The sequence below is a fragment of the Staurois parvus genome, unplaced genomic scaffold, assembly GCF_062004578.1.
Source record: "Staurois parvus isolate SC_StPar_1 unplaced genomic scaffold, SC_StPar_1.0 ptg000340l, whole genome shotgun sequence".
Taxonomy (NCBI): Eukaryota; Metazoa; Chordata; class Amphibia; order Anura; family Ranidae; genus Staurois; species Staurois parvus.
Window position 1 is genome coordinate 5,055,060 of NW_028318136.1, and position 21,873 is coordinate 5,076,932.

General features: G+C 40.0%; 1 protein-coding gene across 2 annotated transcripts in view; it reads right to left on the bottom strand.

The window, feature by feature from the left end:
* AXL (AXL receptor tyrosine kinase) overlaps window positions 1–21,873 on the bottom strand; it is a 128,487-nt gene that overhangs the window by 75,184 nt on the left and 31,430 nt on the right. For both annotated transcript variants that reach the window (XM_089684266.1, XM_089684265.1), the window contains exons 3-4: window positions 17,573–17,673; window positions 15,443–15,625 (exon numbers count right to left, since the gene is read on the bottom strand). In XM_089684266.1, the coding sequence (XP_089540392.1) occupies window positions 15,443–15,625; window positions 17,573–17,673 (284 nt within the window). The remainder of the gene's footprint in view (window positions 1–15,442; window positions 15,626–17,572; window positions 17,674–21,873) is intronic.

The following is a 21,873-nucleotide window of genomic DNA, read 5'->3' on the forward strand; positions in this document are numbered from 1 at the left end:
TTTTTATTGTAGGATGTAATTTAGGAATAACTCACTGAAATCTGTCCGAACAAGAGTCTAGTAAACATTCCGGATATGCTAAAACTTGAAACACAAAATCAAAATTATAATTGAATAAATAATCATAAAAAATAATAATATAATAATACATTTAATTAAATAATATAATCAAACCAAAAACAATGAAATTTTAAATATAGCGCCAAGTTCGCACATTACTGAGCAAAGTCGCAAAATCATTTTCAGTGTCTGATGACGAATTTCCCCACGAATCATTATCACTCAATTCTGCTTCTCAGTTCTGATTTACTATCGCTGTTCTCTAGCCGGTCTAAAACCGCTTTTGACAAAAAGGGACGCTTTTTGGATGCCATGGACTTTTCTAAGTTTCCAGGCAGAAAGAACAGTCAAAATGCAGACAGGGGACAGGCAAAGCAGTAGGGACAAAATGTATGTGAAATGTTTTGAAACAGCAATGTTTTACTATGTAATAATCATTTTTTAAAAAATGACATTTTTAAAAAAATTTCAAATTTGCCGCCGGTTCCGGCGTCCGTACGTCCCGACGTCACAGGGACCGGAACACGGATGCCGGCGTCGGCCGGAGGAGATGGCCGGGGACGCTACAGAGGATGCATCGTGGGAGCGAAGGACAAGGGAAGCGCTGCAGGGATCCCAGAGCAACGCTGCATGGTATGCCCGAGTGTAGCTCGGGGTTACCGCTTTTGGTACTAAAAACTTTACCCCAAGCTACACTCGGGAATACCGCTAGGGAGGTTAAAAATTAGTGCCCACTGCCAAGGCAGCCATCTCCTTGCCAGCTGCGGTGTCTGATGGCCATGGGGAGGGGGGAGTTTGTTCTGTCTGACCACAAAGCTAGCATTCCACAACACATACAAAATGAGACTTTATCCCATGGGGAATGGAACCCGGTAATAAAAAACAATTTAGACATCCTCTTTTAAAAAAAAAAAAATACACTTAATCATTTTTAATACATAACTGTATTAAATAAGTTTTTTCATATTTGTCAGGAGCTCCTCCATAAATAAATCTGTCACTATAGTGCTGTTGTGGTATGTGCATATTGTCTGTCTTATGCATTGTTACATTAATTATTGCCATGTGGAATATTTCAAGTTAATGTGAGTGTTTTTACTTTTTTCATAATAAACAACAATTGTCTGTATGTATTTTTAGCTGGGAGGAAATGCTTTTAATAATAACTTTGCCCGAAGAGCGTGAGATTGAGAAAAGGGAAAATACCACAGAGAGAGGAATGTGGATCAGACAATGACTGAAGATGGATGCAGGGAGTGCAGAGTGATGGAGAGAAGAGATACAGAAAGGCAAGAGGCAGAGGGAAGGCACAAAGGGAAGGGAGGCCGGCATCACTCACACCCATCTTATCACCTGTACTGGACATAGGGCTCGTAACATACAATCCCAGTAACTGAGACACAATCCTCCCATCAGCTGGGCACCAGATTCTCTGCTTTCTGCCAGATGTGTCAACGAGAAACTGGAGCATCTTGAATTGATTAGACCTTGGTTTACCCTCCTCCCTTCCCGAGGCCGAGCAAAGAAGACAACAACACAGCTGCCTTGAGGTCAGATCAGTTACGTCACAGAAAGAGGAGAACTCCCAGCATCCCTTTACCTACACTCTTATATAATATTGTTGGTCTGTCTGCCATTAAAAGGGCTGACACTGGCCAGAACAATTTGTGGTGGTAAGATAATAAATTTAATATAGATCTCCAGCTTTTGTCATCTGGTGACCCACATCCAGTTACACTATTTGAGCAAACCTTTGAGGACACCTGACTATCACACCTATATGATTTGGATGCACATCCCATTCCAAAATCATTGACATTAATATGGAGTTGGTCCAACTTTTATATATAACAGTCTCCATTCTTCTGGGAAGGCTTTCCACTATATTTTGCCATGTGTCTGTGTGAGTTTGTGCTCATTCAGCCAAAAGAACACTTGTGAAGTCACGTATTGATGTTGGATGAGAAGACTTGGCTCTCATTCAGCATTACAGTTCATTCCAAAGGTGTACAGCAGCGTTGAGGTTAGGGATATGTGCAGGCCAATTGAGTTTCTCCACACGAAACTCATCAAATCATGTGTTTGAGGACCTGGTTTTGTATACCTGAACTCAATCATTTCAACGGGGTGTCCACAAACTTTGTATAGGTTCCTGCACATTTATTAAATGATCTTCCTAAACATGATAGGAGATTACTACTGCGTTTGTTGGATATAGGGGCTCAGAGCATTCACTAAGAGATGCAAGATAAAGAAGGGAAAGTGTCATGGTAAAGACTTTGGAGGTGGAAGCTGCCATTTGAAAATTAAGTGCCTTGGTTTCAAGGGCACTCAGGACATTAAATATTAGGTAAGTTTACTGTAGGCACCTCTACCTCTGTCAAATTATGGAACAGCGCTGACCTTCTCTAAAACCACATCCAACAATGCAACCAATCACTTACCTCCATACAAAAATGTGCAACTGAGTCTATAATATACTCCAGGGATTCCCTGCACTCAAACCATATAAAAAGTGTGGTAAACATTCACTAGTATAAAGTGCAAATGCTATTCAGTTATCTCTACTATTCAAGTATATGCAGAAAAAAATCCCTAGTACCATCTAACATGCCCTACTATATCATATATCAATAAGGCAAATTAAAATGCAAATACAAATAAAGTGCAATATATACACATATAACAAAATATCAGTATCATATAACATCCCATTACATTGTGCAAAGTAATAACAACTCACATAAGGTGCAATAATATCCAACTAAAGTGCAAAATAATTTTTAAAAATACAGTCCACCAGCACAAAATAAACTTCTTAGGTCTTCTTAACACCACTAAACTGTGCTGTTCCACCACCAAATGAATTGAATGAACTCACCAGAGCGATATGCTGTCAGATCATAATCCAGCTAAAAAGCACATTGCTCTGGGAGTAACACTCTACAGTGCCATAGTCCTACTATCTCAGACTTTTCTAGGCAATAGTATCTTTCATTCACTCAAGAGGAAAAAAGAAGAGGGGAGCTTCCATACAGAAAAAACATCAACTGATTTATTATGTAAAAACATATAAAAGCATTCACCATTTTCGTGACCAGTTTCGTCACTGACACAAGTATACAGGCATAACCGTATGCTGGATTGTCTATGGCCCAAGGTACATATATATTGTACATTCACATCAGTCCCTAACCCTCAATAAAATACTGATCTTAAGCATTAATCATTGACCTTACAGACTGTACAATATCCTTATTCTCATCAAAGATGTATACATCACAAATATGCAGACTAGACAACCTTTGGAAAAATATATTAGAACATGTAAAAAACATTTTTCGTTAATTATTTCAAAAGATGGTTGGCATGAATGGTTGACAATAGGATGGATCCTAGATGTAAAGATAATAGGATGGATCCTATTGTTGAAGCCAGAGAGGGCCCTGGTGTTAAGCGTGTGGATCCACTACACCTTGCTCTGGAGCTGTATGCGATATACATCACCCCCTCTTATAGGCTTTCTTATCTGTTCGAGACTGAAAAAAGGAAAAAGAGTCAAGGTTTCCACCATGTTCCTCCCTAAAATGTTTAGTGACATTAGAGATATTTTTGGCATGTACTGTAAGTTGTTGGTGTCATTATAGTGTTCTGATATTCTAACACGTAGTGGGTGAATAGTGCACCCCATGTATTGAGGACAACAGGCACTATATTCCAAGATATAAACAACCATTTTTAGAGTTCCAATTGGAGTAGCCTTTCAAAGGATATATTATCCCAGTGCAAAAAAAGGTTGATTGTGGTGCTTTTCCTATGTCTTTTGCATTGTCTGAACATATTGGCACTACACGGATAAGAACCCTTAGTTCTCAACCATTCACTATGTTGGCAAGAGGCTCTCGAACAAAATAAGCTAGGTGATAATAAGGCACCCAGAGAAGGGGCCCTTCTTCAGTAAAAGTTACAGCAATGATTTAGAATATCATATAAAGCCTTGTCAGCATATAAGATCAGTAAACATCTTTTAACAATATTGACAATCTGATTATACTTCACGGAATATGTAGTTAGAAAAGAACCTTTTGGTTTGATCTAGATTTATTGGATATGTAGGTCTTTAAACATTTGTTGATCAGATTGTCCTGATCTTTCTCTAGGGCTGCAGTCTTCCCCTGATCTACCAAATGCTCACTATACCCTGCTCCTTTAATCTATCTGAAACTATGTCACATTCCCTAAGGAAATCAGAATGCGTGGAGCAATTTCTTTTCACCCTGACAAATTCACCTATAGGTAATGCTTTAATGGTGTGGATCAGGTGACAGCTGGCGGCAAGTAGTAGAGAGTTACCCGCACATTGTTTTCTAAGGGTTTTAGTAGTAACATTACCAGTCTCCACATGTCCTGTTAGAGTCAAATCTAAATAATCAATAATTTTCGGATAATGGTTATAGGTAAATTCCAAATTAAGATGATTGTTATTTAGATATGCAATAAATTCTTCCATCTCCAAAGCTGTACCCGTCCACACCAGAATCAGATTGTCAATGAAACAACAGTACGAAGTGATCTATAGCGATCTATACACATTATTATGGGAGAATAAAAATGTCTCCTCTCAACATTCCATATGCAAGTTTGCTAGTGAGGGGGAGAACTTGGCTCCCATTGATGCCCATTGGCATTGGATGTAATATTTAGTTGAACATTAAAAAAATGTGTTTGAGCAAAAATTCCAGTGTCATGCATAAAAACTCACATAGTTGCAAACTATAGTTGCTATAATGTGTCAAATGATGTGTGATAGCTAACAAGGCTAACTGATGTGGTGTACTCAAATACAATGCGTTAACATCTACAGTTCACTCTATCTCACGTGTATGTGCTAGGAGATGACCAGTGTCCCTCAAATATCCTGGTAGATGAGTAACTAAGGGTTGAAAATGTTCATCAACCTATTCTCTAAGCCTTTCCAGTAGGGTCTCTGCCTCTAAAGGATGTCCCTGGATAGAGGTATGTTGTGTATTTTTGGGAGGTGATGGAAGATGGGAGTGATTGGATTCTCAGCCATCAAAAGTCCATCATTTTTCCTTCATCCAGAAGATGCCGCATCTTCTGTTCGAAAAAGGAGGTGGGGTTAATATTGAGTACATGTTATGTGTTTTCGTCATTTAACTGCCTAAGATCCTCCAATCTGTAGCTATTCATGTCAAGGACTACTGCAGAACCCCCTTTGTCTGCCTGGCGAAAAATGATTTCAGTTCTAGTTTTCAGATTCTTCAAAGCCAAAAATTCCTACTTACTTAAATTATTTGTTAGAACGGTTTTGCAGTCTGGAAGACTCTTTCAGTTTATTTAGTTCTGTCTCTAAGATGTTTTGAAACGAGTCTACAACCTCACTATTTTATCGCCAATAGTGACTGAGCTTTACTATTTCCCACATTGACCCATACCAGTCTCAGATTGAAGGCTGACCAAGACCAAAACCATGAATAAGTCTTCAAAAGAAAAGGATTAACGATTTTCAGATTGCACAGTATGTGGTACAATGCCCGTATTGATCGGTTCGTTACTGAAATGTTTCCTCAGCATGAGGGTTCTAACAAACTGATTGATATCTAACAAAGTGGAAAAGACATTAAACTGGTGAGTCGGAGCAAAAGATAGTCCTTTAGACCAAAGGGAGAGTTCATGATCAGACAATGGTGCAGATGATAGATTAACAACATTACTAGTACATATTCCTTGGTCTTCTTTGTGCGTTCCGGATATTATCTGTACCCTGTTTTGTCGACATGCCCTCTCCTGTCTTGTCCTTTTTTTCCTTTTTGTAGTTGTTGCTTGGACATTATTTGGGGATGCTGTCTCGGTGGATCTGGAAAATGATTCCACTGAACTCCTAAAAGGGTTGGGAGACCTTAACTCAGCTGTATCCAAGAATTCAGATTGAATATCTGAGGCCTCAGGTGAGCTGAAATGAACCCTTTTGTCTAATGATGATCCTGGTCTTTTTTTCAGTATAGACTGTGGAAACTTTCTATTTTCATTTAAATACACAGTACCTTCCTCATAATCCTTCAGGTCCTGTAGATATTTTGACCTCTTCATTTCCATTATTTCCATCTCAAGATTTTTAATATTAGACATGAGTTCCTGGTTGAGGTCTTCATATGTAGTGAGGGAACGATATTGTGCAACCAATTCCTTCAGTCGTGTTATATTCTGATTCACTTCAACTAATGATTTTTCTTCATATAAGATGAGTTTCATGAGGTTCATGGAGCATTGAGTGAGGATGTCAGTCCATTCTTTAAGGAAAGAATCGGAGTACATCGTTGATGGTGACTTCTTAATCTACAGACTGATATTTTTAGGGAGTGCTTGTGCAGAGAATTTTACATACCAATAGAAGCTAGTAGGACAGGAAATATGACCTCAGATGGCTCATAGGGGGGAAGGGGAGGAAGTCTGCTGACCTCAGAAGACTCATGGGGGAGGACCAGTGATAGATAATAGCAAAGGCTATGCTCCAATTGGAATGTATATCCTCTGTATAGGCAATCCCCATTGTATTGTTCGGTGGGAGGGTTTGACTTTATTCATGTGGGGGGCATGTGTGTATTTTTAATAAAAACAGAGAGCTGAGCCTAAAGCCGGCCCTTATGTGAGTTGCAACCAGCCTTAGAGTGTCGTGTGATCATTCTGGGGTAACGGAGCTCCAATCACCCACAAATTCAACAGAACCAAAGTATTTGGATGGGCAGGAATCGTGTAGTTTGGCTGCAGTCGTGGTAAGCGAGATTCGCACAGCTTTATGGGGGATTTCTGCGCATCCAACTGCGAGTACTCACGGTAAGGAGAAATTCGTTAAAGCGAATTTCCAAGACACTATACAATGTAAATATGTTTTACTCATACCTGATGGATCGTTGGGAAGTGAGAAATCACTATAGTATTCAGGGCTACTACAGTAATAACTACTATCTTCGGGGTTCTATGCAAGCAGCTGCTCCACTGCACACTGACCACAGGGGATGCTCACCAGGCACATTAACTGCTGACGCACACATGTTTGGTGAGGATTGAAGCTCAGGTTTCACAACTAATTGATACAGCAGTTATTCAGCAGTTCAGGCCAGGTTTACATTAGCTTCAGGACAAGTTTAGTTCAGGTTCAGGTCAGGATTTTAACCTGTTCATAACTGATGACATGTGCAGTTCAGAAACAGTTCCCACAGAAGTCAATAGCCTGTAATCTGCACCTGAACTGAACCACACTGCTCAGAAATCAGACATGACTCTTTTTCAATCTGCACTGAATCCACACTGAATCCACACTGCCAGTGCACAGGACATATATGAACAGGCACCATAGGAAGCAATGTTATTTCACAGTTCAAACCGCATCCAATCTGCATATATGTGAACAGGCACTAATAGAATGCCTTGTATTTTTTCATTATTTTTAATCCTCTGAGTGGACAAAGTGGAGAGGAGGGGAGATGACATCACGATCTCCTCCTCGCCCAATCACAGGATGCCTTGTAGTCATTTAAAGGATAAGTTCACCTTTCTCAACATGTTACATGTTACACCCATATTCAGGATGTAACATGCTACGATCAGACCGGCCCCCACTCCCCCCCGATCCCCGTTTTGACAAGTAGTGAGGATCTTCTCCCCCATCGCTAGCTGTCAAATAAAAAAAAAAAAACATTTATCTGTGAATAAGAGACTCCTGGCCCAGACAGCCTTAGCAGTTGTCAGCTTGCAGTCCTCAATGAAGCGCCGTGGTAGTTCATTATTCTGACAGCTTTGCAGGAGATCTGAATGGCACCAGCAATCTGCTGACTGCTGGTGCAATGATTTACAGGCTCTTGCAGACAAAAACAATAAATGTATACAAAGAGGGGGTGCAGCGCTACTAAACTCAACAATGACACTAATGCATATATGAAGTGACAAGGTGCAAATACAGAGGCCACTAGATGGTGGTCAAAGGTGCTAAAGGGTGTTGACTCCATTAAAAGTCCAGAGAGAAGAAGTGCTGATGAGATTTCAGATGATCTCAGGGTGTCCAGTGATATGGACCGTGGATCTTGGTGATAAATAATGAGATTGCGCACTCACCAGATACGCAATTCAAATGCGCATAAATAGTAGTAGCCTCTGGTCATCCAGATGTCATCCAGATAGGTCTGGTCAGATCAGGTCCGATTGATCCTTATTCCCTGGCGCTGTTATCACTCATGGGGGATCCCCACTCAATGGATACAGCCTGCTCCCATGGGGTCTCCTCACAAAGAATATGGCTGGTTCTGCAAACGGGATTGGCTCTCAAGGGAGCTCTGTCCTGTCGGTGGCAGACAGGACTACAGGAGACAGAGCTCTTTTTTTTTTTCTAAAAGGTGAACTTATCCTAAAAAAAAGGGGCATTCTCTGAGTGGTGCCAAGAGAGTGCCCACTGAAGTGGTAATGTAAGTATACAGTGCAAATAATTTCTGGAGTTCAGCTTTAATCTTTTGTACTGCACAGACGGCATTTGTTTTGTTGTTGTCTTATTACCTCATACATACAGACAATCATACCAATTAGTAATGCAGTTTTTAGCAAATTCATAAAAAATCAAAAGCTGATTTCTAAATGGCTGCTATTAATTACTGCTCCATTGTTCTTCCTTGGAACAAGAATTTGCGTATTTGTAATTATTTGCTGGTTGCTTGTTAGACAATGGTCTGTCCCAGTAAACATTGCATTTATTAATAAACTCTGGAAAGACTCAGGCGTTCTTGTTAATGGTACAAACTGCTCATCACCATAACAAACAAGGTAAAGTCCCAGTAAATAAAAAGATTTAGAGTACATTAACGTGTCTCATCCTCTGTACAGACAATGTGCTTTTGGTTTACATTTTGGGTTTTCACTCCCACCAACTTGCCAGCTCTGCAGATTTTCTGCTTTTTTTCTGCTTTTCTTATTCCCTGGAGACAGATGTCAGTGGAAATCGTGAATTTCCCCAAAAAAACAGTCAAAGAAATACGAGCTCTAAGAATAGGATAAGATGGAAAAGTCCCTGGAAGGCAGTCACGACATGGAAGAAGTAACAAGAGAGGAGAATAAAAGGCTCGCTCTCCTGTCCTCCCTGACCATCCTAATTGTTAGCATCTCTCTAGATCTCAGCCCTGTAGAATGACTGCCAGCAGGTCATGATTTAGTAAATCCCCCAGGAAAGTGATGGCCTCAGTCAGTTAGATAATTCCAGCTGATCAATGTTAACCAGAGTATTACATCACTAAGATGCTCAAAGAATCTGCCAAAATGATTCTGCCTTCTGTGTTGTTGAAGTCTTATGGACCCTTTCCACAGGCCTCTGTCAGGGCACTTAGGGGATAATGTTTCATGTATTACTGAAATGAAATAGAACTTTTTCAACTTAGGGTGAAAAAGGAGAGTTGAGTAATGCAAAGCCTTCATAGAACTCAGGGGAACTCCATTATTGCAATCTCTTTGGCTGTTCTTGTCTTTACCTGCGCTAGATCTGGCACTTACAAACCCAAGTAGAAATTATATCATTCTTTTAAGTACGTTATGCATAAGGAAAATAACATAGATATAGAAAAATCTAAAGAGGCAATCAAGGCAGTGACAGACTTGAAAATAACCCAAGTGGGAGCCCATGACTTCTGAAGTCCTAAAAGCCATAACAGGTAGGAGCCTTTTTTACTGGAACAGGTATTATAGTGCACAATAAAGGATCAATTCACTAATTTTGGAGACTTGGAGCCAAATACAAGTGCAGGATTTATATCTGAGAACATGAAGAGTGCAAGACAAATGGATCACAGACAGAAAATGTGAAAAGATGAATATAAGCTTTCAATTATATTCAAAGCCAAATAGTTTTGGATAGATTAGGAAAGTGCCTTCTTTGTCCTAGTAATCACTGCTACTAGAACTTTACGTGAGGGAAAAGATGAAATTTTACGTTGTCACCAGAATAGGAACAGAAAGGAAATCTTCTTAAAAGGATACTTGTTTCAGTGACAACTGTCAGAGAGAGGACTTCCCTTTCTTTGGAGAGTAAGGCTATATATGTACACTGGAACTGCCAGAAACGTTAAGTCTACTGGCAGCAGAAAAATGCTAAATGTGGCAAAAAAGCTAAATGTGGCAAAAATGCAAGTAATTGCAGTACTATTTATCTGTGCTCATACGCTTATTCATTTCATTGACCAGAGTACTTGACATATAAAAAAATAATCTGCTAGTGCTTAGGTGCGTTTACAAGTGTTTTTGCCACTTTTGGCATTTTTTGGCCAAAACGTTCCTCTCCTGAACGCAATTCTTCTGCATTCAGCAGAGGGACGTTTACCTGCCCCTTAATTCTGCTGCTCCTATACTCTGGTAAAAGCCTATGTGTGACATACAGGCTTTTACTGAGTTGAGTTCAGGGGCTTTGGCAAAAAAAATGCTAAAAGCTCCTAAACTCACAAGCCCTAAAGGGAAAATCTCCCTAATGGGATACAGATAAAAAAAAATCTAACAGGGGCTAGATTGGGTACAAACTATGAGAAAATGAGATAATCTGATTTTCCACAAAGGTGCATATTATGATGTACCTGATAATGGTGTTAACTTTTTATTGTGTATGATTTCTATATTGCCCTTTTCTTCTAGGTCATTCTTTGCTTCTGATCATGTACAATTTTCTCTGTTCCATTATTTCTGTACGATTACTGTACACATTGAATGAAAATCGAACGTTGTGTTCACATACGATAAAAATTTTCTATCTTGCACCTTAGTTTTTCTTTTGTCCGAACAGTCAGAATCGACTATCGAAAGCATCAAATTTTTCTTCTTTATAAGTGTGTACTCAGCCTACTATATCCAAAACTAAAAAATACTTTAAAGCTGAACTTCAAGCATATATAAAACCACATATGAATGAAGTTGTATAAGGTCATAACCACAAATGTAGAGGCATATTAGGTGAAACTAGAGTAAATACATGGATTTGCCTTGATATCAGCCTCCTGCGATCACCTGTACTGCAGCATGTAGGCTTGGAGTGGGTGGATCTCCAGTAGGATCCAATCAATACTGACAGCAGAATGCTGATAGAAGGAGAGAGCAGAGTGTAGGTGAATTCACCAATCAACCAAATCTGCGTCTCCCTTTAAGAATGACCTTTTGTTTATGTCAGAACTGTCAACTGATATGCAAAAGCAGTTTGAAGCAGGTTGAAGCAGCTTAGAAGGAGGACTACTACAGGTCACATACACCTATTATTAAGGTGTGAATTATCTCAATTTGGCCAGGCACATTTGGCCATCAACATAAACCCAAAGCCATTGACAATTGAGAAGGGTCAAAACCTCTGTCAGGTTATTGTTGTCCCCACTGGGGATACTTCCACTCACTATTGCCCCTTTACAAGATCAGGAAGCAATAAAATCTTTCTAAAGTCTATTTTACATGGGTAGTAGTCCATATCTGACCTGTGATTACACCAATCCAAAACAGACTGCAATGTATCTTTATGAGTGGCCAGATGTAAGTGGTTGTGAATCCACCAATACAGTGCCTTGAAAAAAGTATTCATACCCCTTGAAATTTTCCATATTTTGTCATGAAGATCAAGAAACACACCAAGCAGGTCAGGGATAAAGTTGTGGAGAAGTTTAAAGCAGGGTTAGGTTGTAAAAAAATATCCCAAGCTTTGAACATCTCACGGAACACTGTTCAATCCATCATCTGAAAATGGAAAGAGTATGGCACAACTGCAAACCTACCAAGACAAGGCCAATGCCATCCACCTAAACTGACAGGCCAGACAAGGAGATCATTAATCAGAGAAGCAGCCAAGAGGCCCATGGTAACTCTGGAGGAGCTGCAGAGATCCACAGCTCAGGTGGGAGAATCTGTTCACAGTACAATAATTAGTTCACAAATCTGGCCTTTATGGAAGAGTGGCAAGAAGAAAGCCATTATTGAAAGAAAGCCATAAGGAGTCCCATTTGCATTTTGCAAGAAGCAATGTGGGGGACACAGCAAACATGTGGAAGAAGGTGCTCTGGTCAGATGAGACCAAAATTGAACTTTTTGGCTTAAAAGCAAAACACTATCTGTGGCAGAAAACTAACACTGCACATCATCCTGAGCATACCATCCCCACCGTGAAACATAGTGGTGGCAGCATCATGTTGTGGGGATGCTTTTTTTCAGCAGGGACAGAAAAACTGGTCAGAGTTGATGGGAAGATGGATGGAGCCAAATACAGGGCAATCTTAGAAGAAAACCTGTTAGAGTCTGCAAAAGACTTGAGACTGGGGTGGAGGTTCACCTTCCAGCAGGGCAACGACCCGAAACATACAGCCAGAGATAGAATTGAATGGTTTAGATCAAAGCATATTTATTTGTTAGAATGGGCCAATCAAAGTCCAGACCTAAATCCAATTGAGAATCTGTGGCAAGACTTTAAAATTGCTGTTCACAGATGCTCTCCATCCAATCTGACAGAGCTTGAGCTATTTTGCAAAGAAGAATGAGCAAACATTTCACTCCCTAGATGTACAAAGCTGGTAGAGACATCCCCAAAAAGAATTGCAGCTGTAATTGCAGTGAAAGGGGGTTGTATAAAGTATTGACTCTTGGGGAAGCTGAATACAAATGCACGCCACACTTTTCAGATGTTTATTTGTAAATAATGTTGAAAACCATTTATCATTTTTCTTCCACTTCACAATTATGTGCCACTTTGTGTTGGTCTATCACATAAAATCCCAAGAAAATACATTTACATTTTTGTTTGTAACATGACAAAATGTGGAAAATTTCAAGGGGTATGAATACTTTTTAAATTTACTGTATCTGCACACATTTGGATCTGTTCAGATATGTCTGGCTGAACTCAATTAGTTTGCATTTTACTGACCTAACCGGAGGTAGGCAGATACACATCCACTTACATCCAGCCACTATTTGGGATTACATGGGTCACTTTTTCCTCCATCTAAATCTCTCAAATTTCATCTGTACTGGAGAGAAACATTCCTGTTGCACAGATGGCAGTAAAAACCAAGAATTTTAAACCAGGAATCTAAATAAATCTAAATAAATCAAATATTTGCCATAGTGTGTGAGCTCTCTATTACTTGGAAGAGCCCCAAAGGGGCCCCTGGGAGAATAAACTTTTAGAGAATAAAATGATGAGAGCAACACTCCTAGGGATTGGTCCAGATATAATTTTGCAATAAAGGAATCATTATTTTTTGCAATAAAGGGTCTGTCAAAAGTGGGCTTGGAATATACATTGCAAGAAGACTCCAGATTGGTGGTTAATCCTAGATTTTAATTTTGTGTACAATATAGTTAGAAGCCTGCTTATTGAAAGATGTCTGGCAGCCCTATGGCTTGGCACACCCATGCAAGCTGTAAAGACCTGGCAGTCCTAATCTTACCAAATCTACCCTAAACTATAGAGAAAGCTGGAGCTCTACTCTAAGTAATGACTCATACTGGAATATACTGAAATAACAAGAAATTCTGTAGAATGTGCATATTTAAAAAATAAAGATTTCATTGTCAGTAACCAAAGCATTTGATGTGTGTTTGTTACCTTACAGTAAAAAATTGCAGACGTAGCAGGGGAAATGACTTTATAACCTCAAATATATATCATAATAATTAAGACATGTTAAAACAACATTTCCTTTCCACATACGTAACAATAACACAATTGTTGAGCGCTCACAGTTCCTCTTGACAATACGTTGCTTGAAGCAAATCTGTTGTAAGCCAGTGTATGTGAGATCACTAATTAGTTTGCTATTGTCTATTTAAATGGCATGACATGTTCCTGCAAGGCTAAATGGAATGATGGCAAGCTATCAGACCTTAACACACTATCGACTTTCATGCTTTGTGAATACTCAGAGAATCTTCAACACTATCACCAAAAATAAATCCATTATTTCACTGTTTTCTTAAAATGGAAAATATTTGTTATGATCCTAAAGCTTAAAGTACTCATATTATTTTCTATACACAACCAGAAAGTTTGGAGTTTGAGTGATATTGTTTATTGGCTAACTTAAGTTATTAGAAATGCAAGGACCCACTGGGTTCTCTCACACTCTTGTTCCATGCTCCAGCGCCAGGTCTTACCCTCTGTGTATGACCGATTGCTTCCTGCTTACACCAGCACCAAAGCTATTCACAGTAGGGTGCTGTCCTAAAGGGCTAGCTTTCGAGCAACTCATTCATACACTTGCAGCCAAACTCCCTGTGTTTCCAAGTGACTTCTCAGATCCTCCTAGTGTTATCTTGGTGACCTCCAGTGTTCCAAAGGTCTATTCAGCCTGTACCCAGCTCCCGTGTGCCTCCAGTGGCCTCCAATGTTCTCTGTGTCCTTCAAGCTCCTCTGTGGTTCTGTGCACTCCACTTTGCTCCCTGCTTCAGTGATCTCATGTGCCCCTGCTTAAAATTTACTCTAGTGGGACCCTGTGCAGTTCTGTTTGCAACCTGATTTCAGTGACCTCCTGTGACTCACAGCATCCCAGCCTGTTCTCCTTGACTTTGTGTGTTCAAGTGCATTCTAACCTGCTTCCAGTGCCACCTTGTGATTCAGTGCACAGCAACCTGCCTCCAGTGTGACCCCGTTCACTCCAAATTGTACCCTGTCCCAGTGACCCCTTCTACTGCTGCCTGTGTTCTGCGAATCCCTGTGCTTTCAAAAGACTGGTCCCTACCTAATCATACTTTGTCTCCAGTAGCCTGATTGTTTGGATAAGTCAGATGGCCGCAACCTGGGAGTCATAAGAAGCCAATCACATCTCCACCATCAGGAGCTCTGGTGAAGACCAGGTAGTTCCTTAGACCCTGCACCTTTGCCCTTCCAAGGGTTATCACCTTTGCTAAACAAGGAACATGCTGAGCTCTCTGCATCCCTTCGGAGGCTTTCAGACAGTCTGCAACCCACCCAAGTAAAAACAAACTTCCTTTTGTGAACCTGTGAACTCTTCACAGATCCATTCCTCGAGCTTCAATTCTGAAAAGGGTTCCATAAACTACATATTCATGCACATGCACTTAAAAAGGGAAGAGAACTCACTGTCTAAATATGTGAGTTTCAGAATAATTTTCAGAATTGTATGAAGCCTGATGATATGAACCAACTGGGTCCTAAAAGCTTGCATATTTAATAAAATTACATTGTCCAAATATGCATTTCATTCAACTCCAAGCTTTCTACAGTAGTCAGTTAGTAACCCAATGCAAGACTGTATTACTCCTATGCACAACTAGATAGACTTTGAATTTCTGTCCACCTCATTTTATTACACCTATGATCAGACTTGTTTTTCAGGCTTCTTACCTCTTACTTGAAGCAATGAAGGTGTAAGTGCCAGCTCATCAGCCAAGGAGTTCAGGGGCACACCATCCTGCAGCCATATTACCCGTACAGGGTCAGGAGGTCCATGAGCATCACAGCTCAGATTAAAGTGGAGATCGGAGTAGAAATGCATGTCTTCTGGTTCATCACTGAAGATCGGTAAACCTGATTGAAACAAATTGTGATAATATTATTACACAGACACATAATTCTTTAAAACAAATATCTCATTTTTAAAACAATGTAAATGCTGTAGTTGGATAACATCATTAACTAAAGACCATATAAATTAAAATTTATTTCTTCAGACTATTATTTCCCAATCAGTCTCTCTTTCTATTACCTAAGCTCTTTCTATCTCAATACAAAACATAGCCGATACTATTCAAAGGTCATTAAATAGGATATTTAGGGTGCCCTAAATATTCATACCACTCACCCTAAACACCAGAGCCTCGCGCACTGGGACTAAACGCCCAGTGTTCATGAGGCCTAAGAGTTGCAGGACAGCCAATTTTACAACAAAATTCAGTACAAACATAGTAAAGCATTACATCACTTTATTCAGATGATTTTTTAAGAGATCAAGAGATAGTTATGATCATTCTCTAAAATTCATAAAATGAAGTGCAGTTGTAGTCCCATCCAGCATCACGTATAAAACATCCAATGTTACTTTAAATGTAACATTAAAACAAGTATAGTCAAATATTACATATACAGTTGCACCTCCTCTATGTATTCAATGTAATAGATTGGGAAATGGTTAATATCCCTATCAGGTTTTTTTGTACCGGAGAGTTCTCCTCTCTTCCCACCCAGTGGCCACAACAGGAAGTAGAAGGAAACTTTTCCAAATTATGGGAAATCCCCTCTTATACAATTGTCACCAGAACAAGTATCCCCATAGAAAGATTTCTCTTCTTTTCCTGTGTCCTTGATTTCGCATCAAGTTAAAGTTCAATTGAAGACTCAAATTTTTTTCAGTGCATAGGAATCTTTTTTATAATGCGTGTGTTTTTAATACAGTACAAGCTTTGCCTAGCAGTCCAACACTTATTATTGGAGAATACATGCAAACTATCTGTAGTGGCATTACAAGAAGTAATACTGTTTGAGTAAAATAGACAATTGAACCCACCAGGTTAACCAAACAGAATAGCCTTTTCATGTTTCCAGGCTCTTCCTAAGGCTAGATTCACACTGCTGTGGTGTGTTGTGGTACACTAACCCATACAGGCTAACGTGTGTTCAGCAGATTAGGGAAATACAATAGTCAGTTCTTCCTTAAAGTGAAACTAAACTTTCATTATCCTTTTACAACCAAGGAAGCTGCCATCTTAGCCTTTATTTGATCTGCAGTTGCCATGCTGCACATTTGATCCACCAAATTCATTCAGTTCAGTTGACAGCACAGGCAACTGTGACAGTTATCATTCATGGCATGTCTTCAATGTAACTGTTTTGGGAAACTGGTAGATTGATGGGTCTACCTCCAATTTAAGACACTGTCATATATTAGGCCCAGTGTTGGGTCCACTGGCTTCAGATTAAAGTAAAAGTATGGTTATCCCATTGAAAATATAATATGTGCTGAACCCATAACTGGAAGTACATGTGCTCTAACAGTTTTCTATTCGCCTCCTGCAAATTCCCAAAAACAACTGTTGATTCTGGTAATGAAGTGGCAACAATGCTGCACTGCTCTTGAATTCAGAGCAGAGATTAATATTTCATGTAGGCTGTGTCTTGTACTACAGTAGGATGAAAAAAATGTTATGGGGATAGTTTTCAGCATTGTCACCGCTCACAAACCTGCAGTTTGCCAATTGGCATCTGGCCACCCCTATTCCCACCAACTGCTTTCATGATTGGCAGAACTCCCTTTGATTCTAAAACCCTCCCAATGTGGGTAGCAGTGTCTGGAAGGGTGAGCATGTAAGACATAAAAGGACATGAAGAAGAATTTGGCTCAGTCAAGGGAGGTAAAGGAAATTATTTGCTCACATTTTAAGGCTTGTGCATCACAGAGTAACTGGATTTGGCTCTTGTTTAGACTGTCGTACAGGAGCCTTTTATTGTACTTTAAACAGACCCCAGGTCCTATCTTACCTTCTAGTTGCAAAAATGCTGCATCAGACAGCACTGTATTTTCCTCATCAGAGACAGAACATTGATACCAGCCTGCGTCTGACAGCGAAAGAGAGTGAATGCTGAAAAAGAACAAATTAAATAGCTTCAATAAAATGAAAATGTGTTATATAAACATAGATTTTTTTTTTTATAATACAATGGAGGAATCAGTATAGAGACTAGAAGAGGGTAGTCTGAAAAGGTCAGTGACCACACAGACATGAAACTTTATCACTGCTGAAAAATGGCGCTCTACGGTTTTCATGTGCTCTTTGCAAACACATGAAACCCCAATTTACTTGGAGATTAGGCTAATACAGAGGAGCATTGTCTGTGAAGTGCTGCCCTAAAAATCAACCGGCACATTAAAAGAGGGAGCTTATTTAAAAAAAACAAGAAAAAAAAGCAGTAACAAAAATAAAGAGTGACACTACAACATGATGCCCGTATATAGCAGGTCATTTAGCATAAAGGCAAAACTAGAAGAGTTATTAATCTCTCACTACTGAGAGATTAAACCTGTTTTTAGCAAACATTTAATTAACAACACATGGAACTCAATGTGCTGCAGATGAGGTCATTACCAAAAATCTCTGAATCGTGAGATTAAAATTGCAAATGTAGTTTAGCTCTTAAACTAACAATAAAAGAATATGAGGGCCAACCAGGGACGCGAGCAAGAAGAGAAGAACCAAATGCACTCAGAGACTTTGCTACTTTTATGGGAGAGGGTTGCCACTGATAGAAGCCTATTATAGTATGATTACTGTACAAAAAATTTTAAATGCAGTAAACTGCTCATAAAAATAAAATTTCAATAAATTCAGAATTCTTTATACATTTTAGGAAAGAAAACAGTGACAATCAGTTTTATGAAAAAAAACAATCACAATAGGAGGATTACAAAGGCAATTAGAGTGGTGGCAAGCAGCCAATAAGTCTATCAACAGAAATAGGGGGAGTTTTAACGTACCCCTTTTTGCACTATAAACTCTCTAAAGCTGGTGTTTCCAAACTATGGCCCATGGTCCACATCCAGCCCGCTAAAAGATTTTATCCAGCCCATGGCTAGGCTCAGTGACATATTCTCAATATGCAGAGATTGAGGATTCAGGTCAACTGAGGCTGCCTATGATCTCTGCTTTGACCTAATATAAAGGGGACTCTGATGGGGACCCTGCTATAAGTGTGACTCTGGTGCGGATCCTGATGTAAGGGGGAATCTCATAAGGACCCTGATATAAAAGGGATTCTGATAGTGACCCTAATGTAAGAGGGGACTCTGATGGAGACCCTGCTTTAAAGGAGACTCTAATGGGAACCCTGATGCAAGTGGGAACTGATGGGGACCCGGATGTAGGGGAGGACCCCACACCTCTGGCCATACACTGGGTGTATTTTGGCCAGTTCCTGATGAACTGGCCAAAATTCTCTTAGTGGGTGACCCTACCAGCTCCATTCAGCAAAAGTTGATAATTGAACTGAAAATTTTTCATGAATGGAAGCTACCTACAATTAGATGGTCATTCTGACAGCCTCCACTTTGGGCTGTTAGAATACTATAGCCCAGCAGGGGGATTCATCCATCCCCACTGTTTAATGTGGAGGTCAACCTTGACTTTGAAAAAACAACAGATTTTCAGAAAAAAGAGGGAGCAGAACAATCTTTGACTTTTTAAGAGAAAGTCAAGATGTGCATATCAGAGAGTTTGGGGAGTCCTGAGAGGCTGACTTTGCTGTCAAACAGTACATGAAGACATCTGGAGTTCCATTATTTGCATTGTGGTGCTTAGTCTCAAGGATTTACAGCCTGGAAAAGGTTTCATTAAGAAATGTGTGATTTTATAATTTTATTTAATCTTTCATCTTAGGAAAACTGGAACTTTTTCATAAAGCAATATTCAAATCAGACCAATTTCTCCAAAAATTTTGTTGCTAGAGACTTTGCTGGTATGGCTGGATCAATGTGGGATCAGTTTCACAAGGGTCCTCTGGAACTTGGAAGTCCATATATGCTAGATGTTGGTCCCCCTTTTGAGGTGAAACCCCCTTTTGAGGTCTTAAAGGGTGGGTAAAAAAAGATATATTTTCAAAATGAATAAGTGTTTGCACATGAACAGTAGTTGATTTTGGAAGGAGGTAGTAGTTGGTGACTTTGGGTCTTAATGAGAGCCATGCTACATCCAATAAAGTCACAGGATTATCTGACCATGGAAGCCCACGGTACATCAAAGTGATAGTCAAACCTCTGACCATATTAAGGCCCCTTTCACATGGGGCAGATTCCATTCAGATCAGCAGATCCACGTACATATCCCCTGCTGATCAGAGCACAGTGGGCAGATCACAGGTCCATGTCCACTCAGTTTATGCAGAGCAAACACGGACAGAGCTCACTGGATGGAGTTGGATGTAAATGGATTCCATTTACACCTGACTGCCCTCCGATCTGCCTAGACAGAGGGGGACAGATCAGCTTCTGTTTCATTTTAGCAGACCGGATTGGATTGAAGGTAGGCAGGTGTAAACGGACACAAGGGATCCATAGGGATACATAGACCATCTGATCAGATTGCCTGATTAGATTGCTGGACCTGATTAGATTGCCTGTGTATCCCTAAGGACCAGCGGGTGTAAACTGACTTTTGTCTGTTTACACCTACCTGCAATCAGATCCAGTCCATTAAAAAAATGCAAAGGGATCCGTCCCCTCCATCTAGGTGGATCGGGTCAGAGGGCAGTAGGGCGTAAATGGACAGAAGAGTCCATTTCGACCTGACCACAGGGCTGTCTTAATGCATGGGCACCCCTGGGCACTGCTCAGGGGCCCCAAGTTCATGAGAGCCCCATGATAATCTTGCATTACATCATACTTGCCAACTTTCCCAAGTTTTCCGGGACAGTCATGCTTTTTACTAATCTGTCCTGGGATGGCCTGAGCATTGTCCCAAAACCTGTACTGTGCCCTCCTGATCCCAGTAGTGTTCCCCCTTAACCCCCCCCCACCCCATACTGTGCCCTTTGTGGTGATTGGTCTTTGATTTATGGCATGTTTTCTTATTGTTTAAAATCAATTTTGTTGAAAATACTAATACATATATGTTTAATTGTATCAACTATTTATACTTTCATTCTTGAGAGTGAGTGCGTAAATTGGGGCAGGATGGTAGGGGCCCCAGTGCATTACTTTGCCCAGGGGCCCATGATGCTATTAAGATGACCCTGCCCGAGCACCCATAGGGCAGAGAAGTCTCTGTCCATGTCCACTCTGCATAAACTCAGCGGACATGGACCTGTCATCCGCCCACTCTGTTCCAATCAGCAGCAGATCTGTGAGCAGATCCCCTGCTGATCCAAACAGAGTCCACTCCATGTGAGGGGCCTAAGACAATAAAAACATGGAGTGTGCTAGCACAGACATATCTGCAGTGCAGCTTGGGAGTACAGTAATATTGTTGTGCTTGGGTTGTATGACCATCAACGTGGAAGGAAATATAAAAGCTGAACAGTTCGGGTTTAGGCATATGAATAGAACGGAATGATAGGGTCAAAAGTGTATGGCAGGACCAGCCCAGACTCAGCTATTCCCATTGCTTCACATAGGCTTACTTAATTTTCCTTCCACATTCTGCTCTGACCTCGTGTCCTTTTCTTTCTCTGAAATCCAAGTCCCAACATCTTACTCAAACCATTTATGTTTACAGAACTGAAATTCCCCACGCTTAGATATGTTAATACTTGCATTCCAGTTCCAGATTATAGAATTTCCACATAACATACAGCTAATCGTGGTGACTGGTCAGGTTGATATTTATAGCATGCTATGTGCCAGTCACTAGGATAGTTGCCCTAACAAGATATTGAATGATATTTCTGATACTCGACCTTTTCACCCAGGAAATAAAAAGACTTCAAAGATGATTTTCACATGTTTTTATATATTTAAATAGATATCCTTAAATTACCCATAGCCTTCTTGTTTTTTTTGTTTTTTTTAAAGTTGATATGGTTGTGGTTATCTGATTTTGATTTACTGTATATAAGCAGGGTTTAAAAGATATCTATGTAATGGAGATGGGGAAAGGGAGAGGTATTCTGTAGTACTAACATACTTTCTGTCCTAGGGTGACAACACTTCTAATCCAGGAACAGTCCATATAAGTGTTGTCACCCTAGGACAGAAAGTGTGTTACTGGCAGGATCACAAGGTGAAAATAAAGGAAAAAAAAGCCTACAAAGAAAGAAACTATTGCAGCCCTCACATCTAAAGCCTGAAGAGC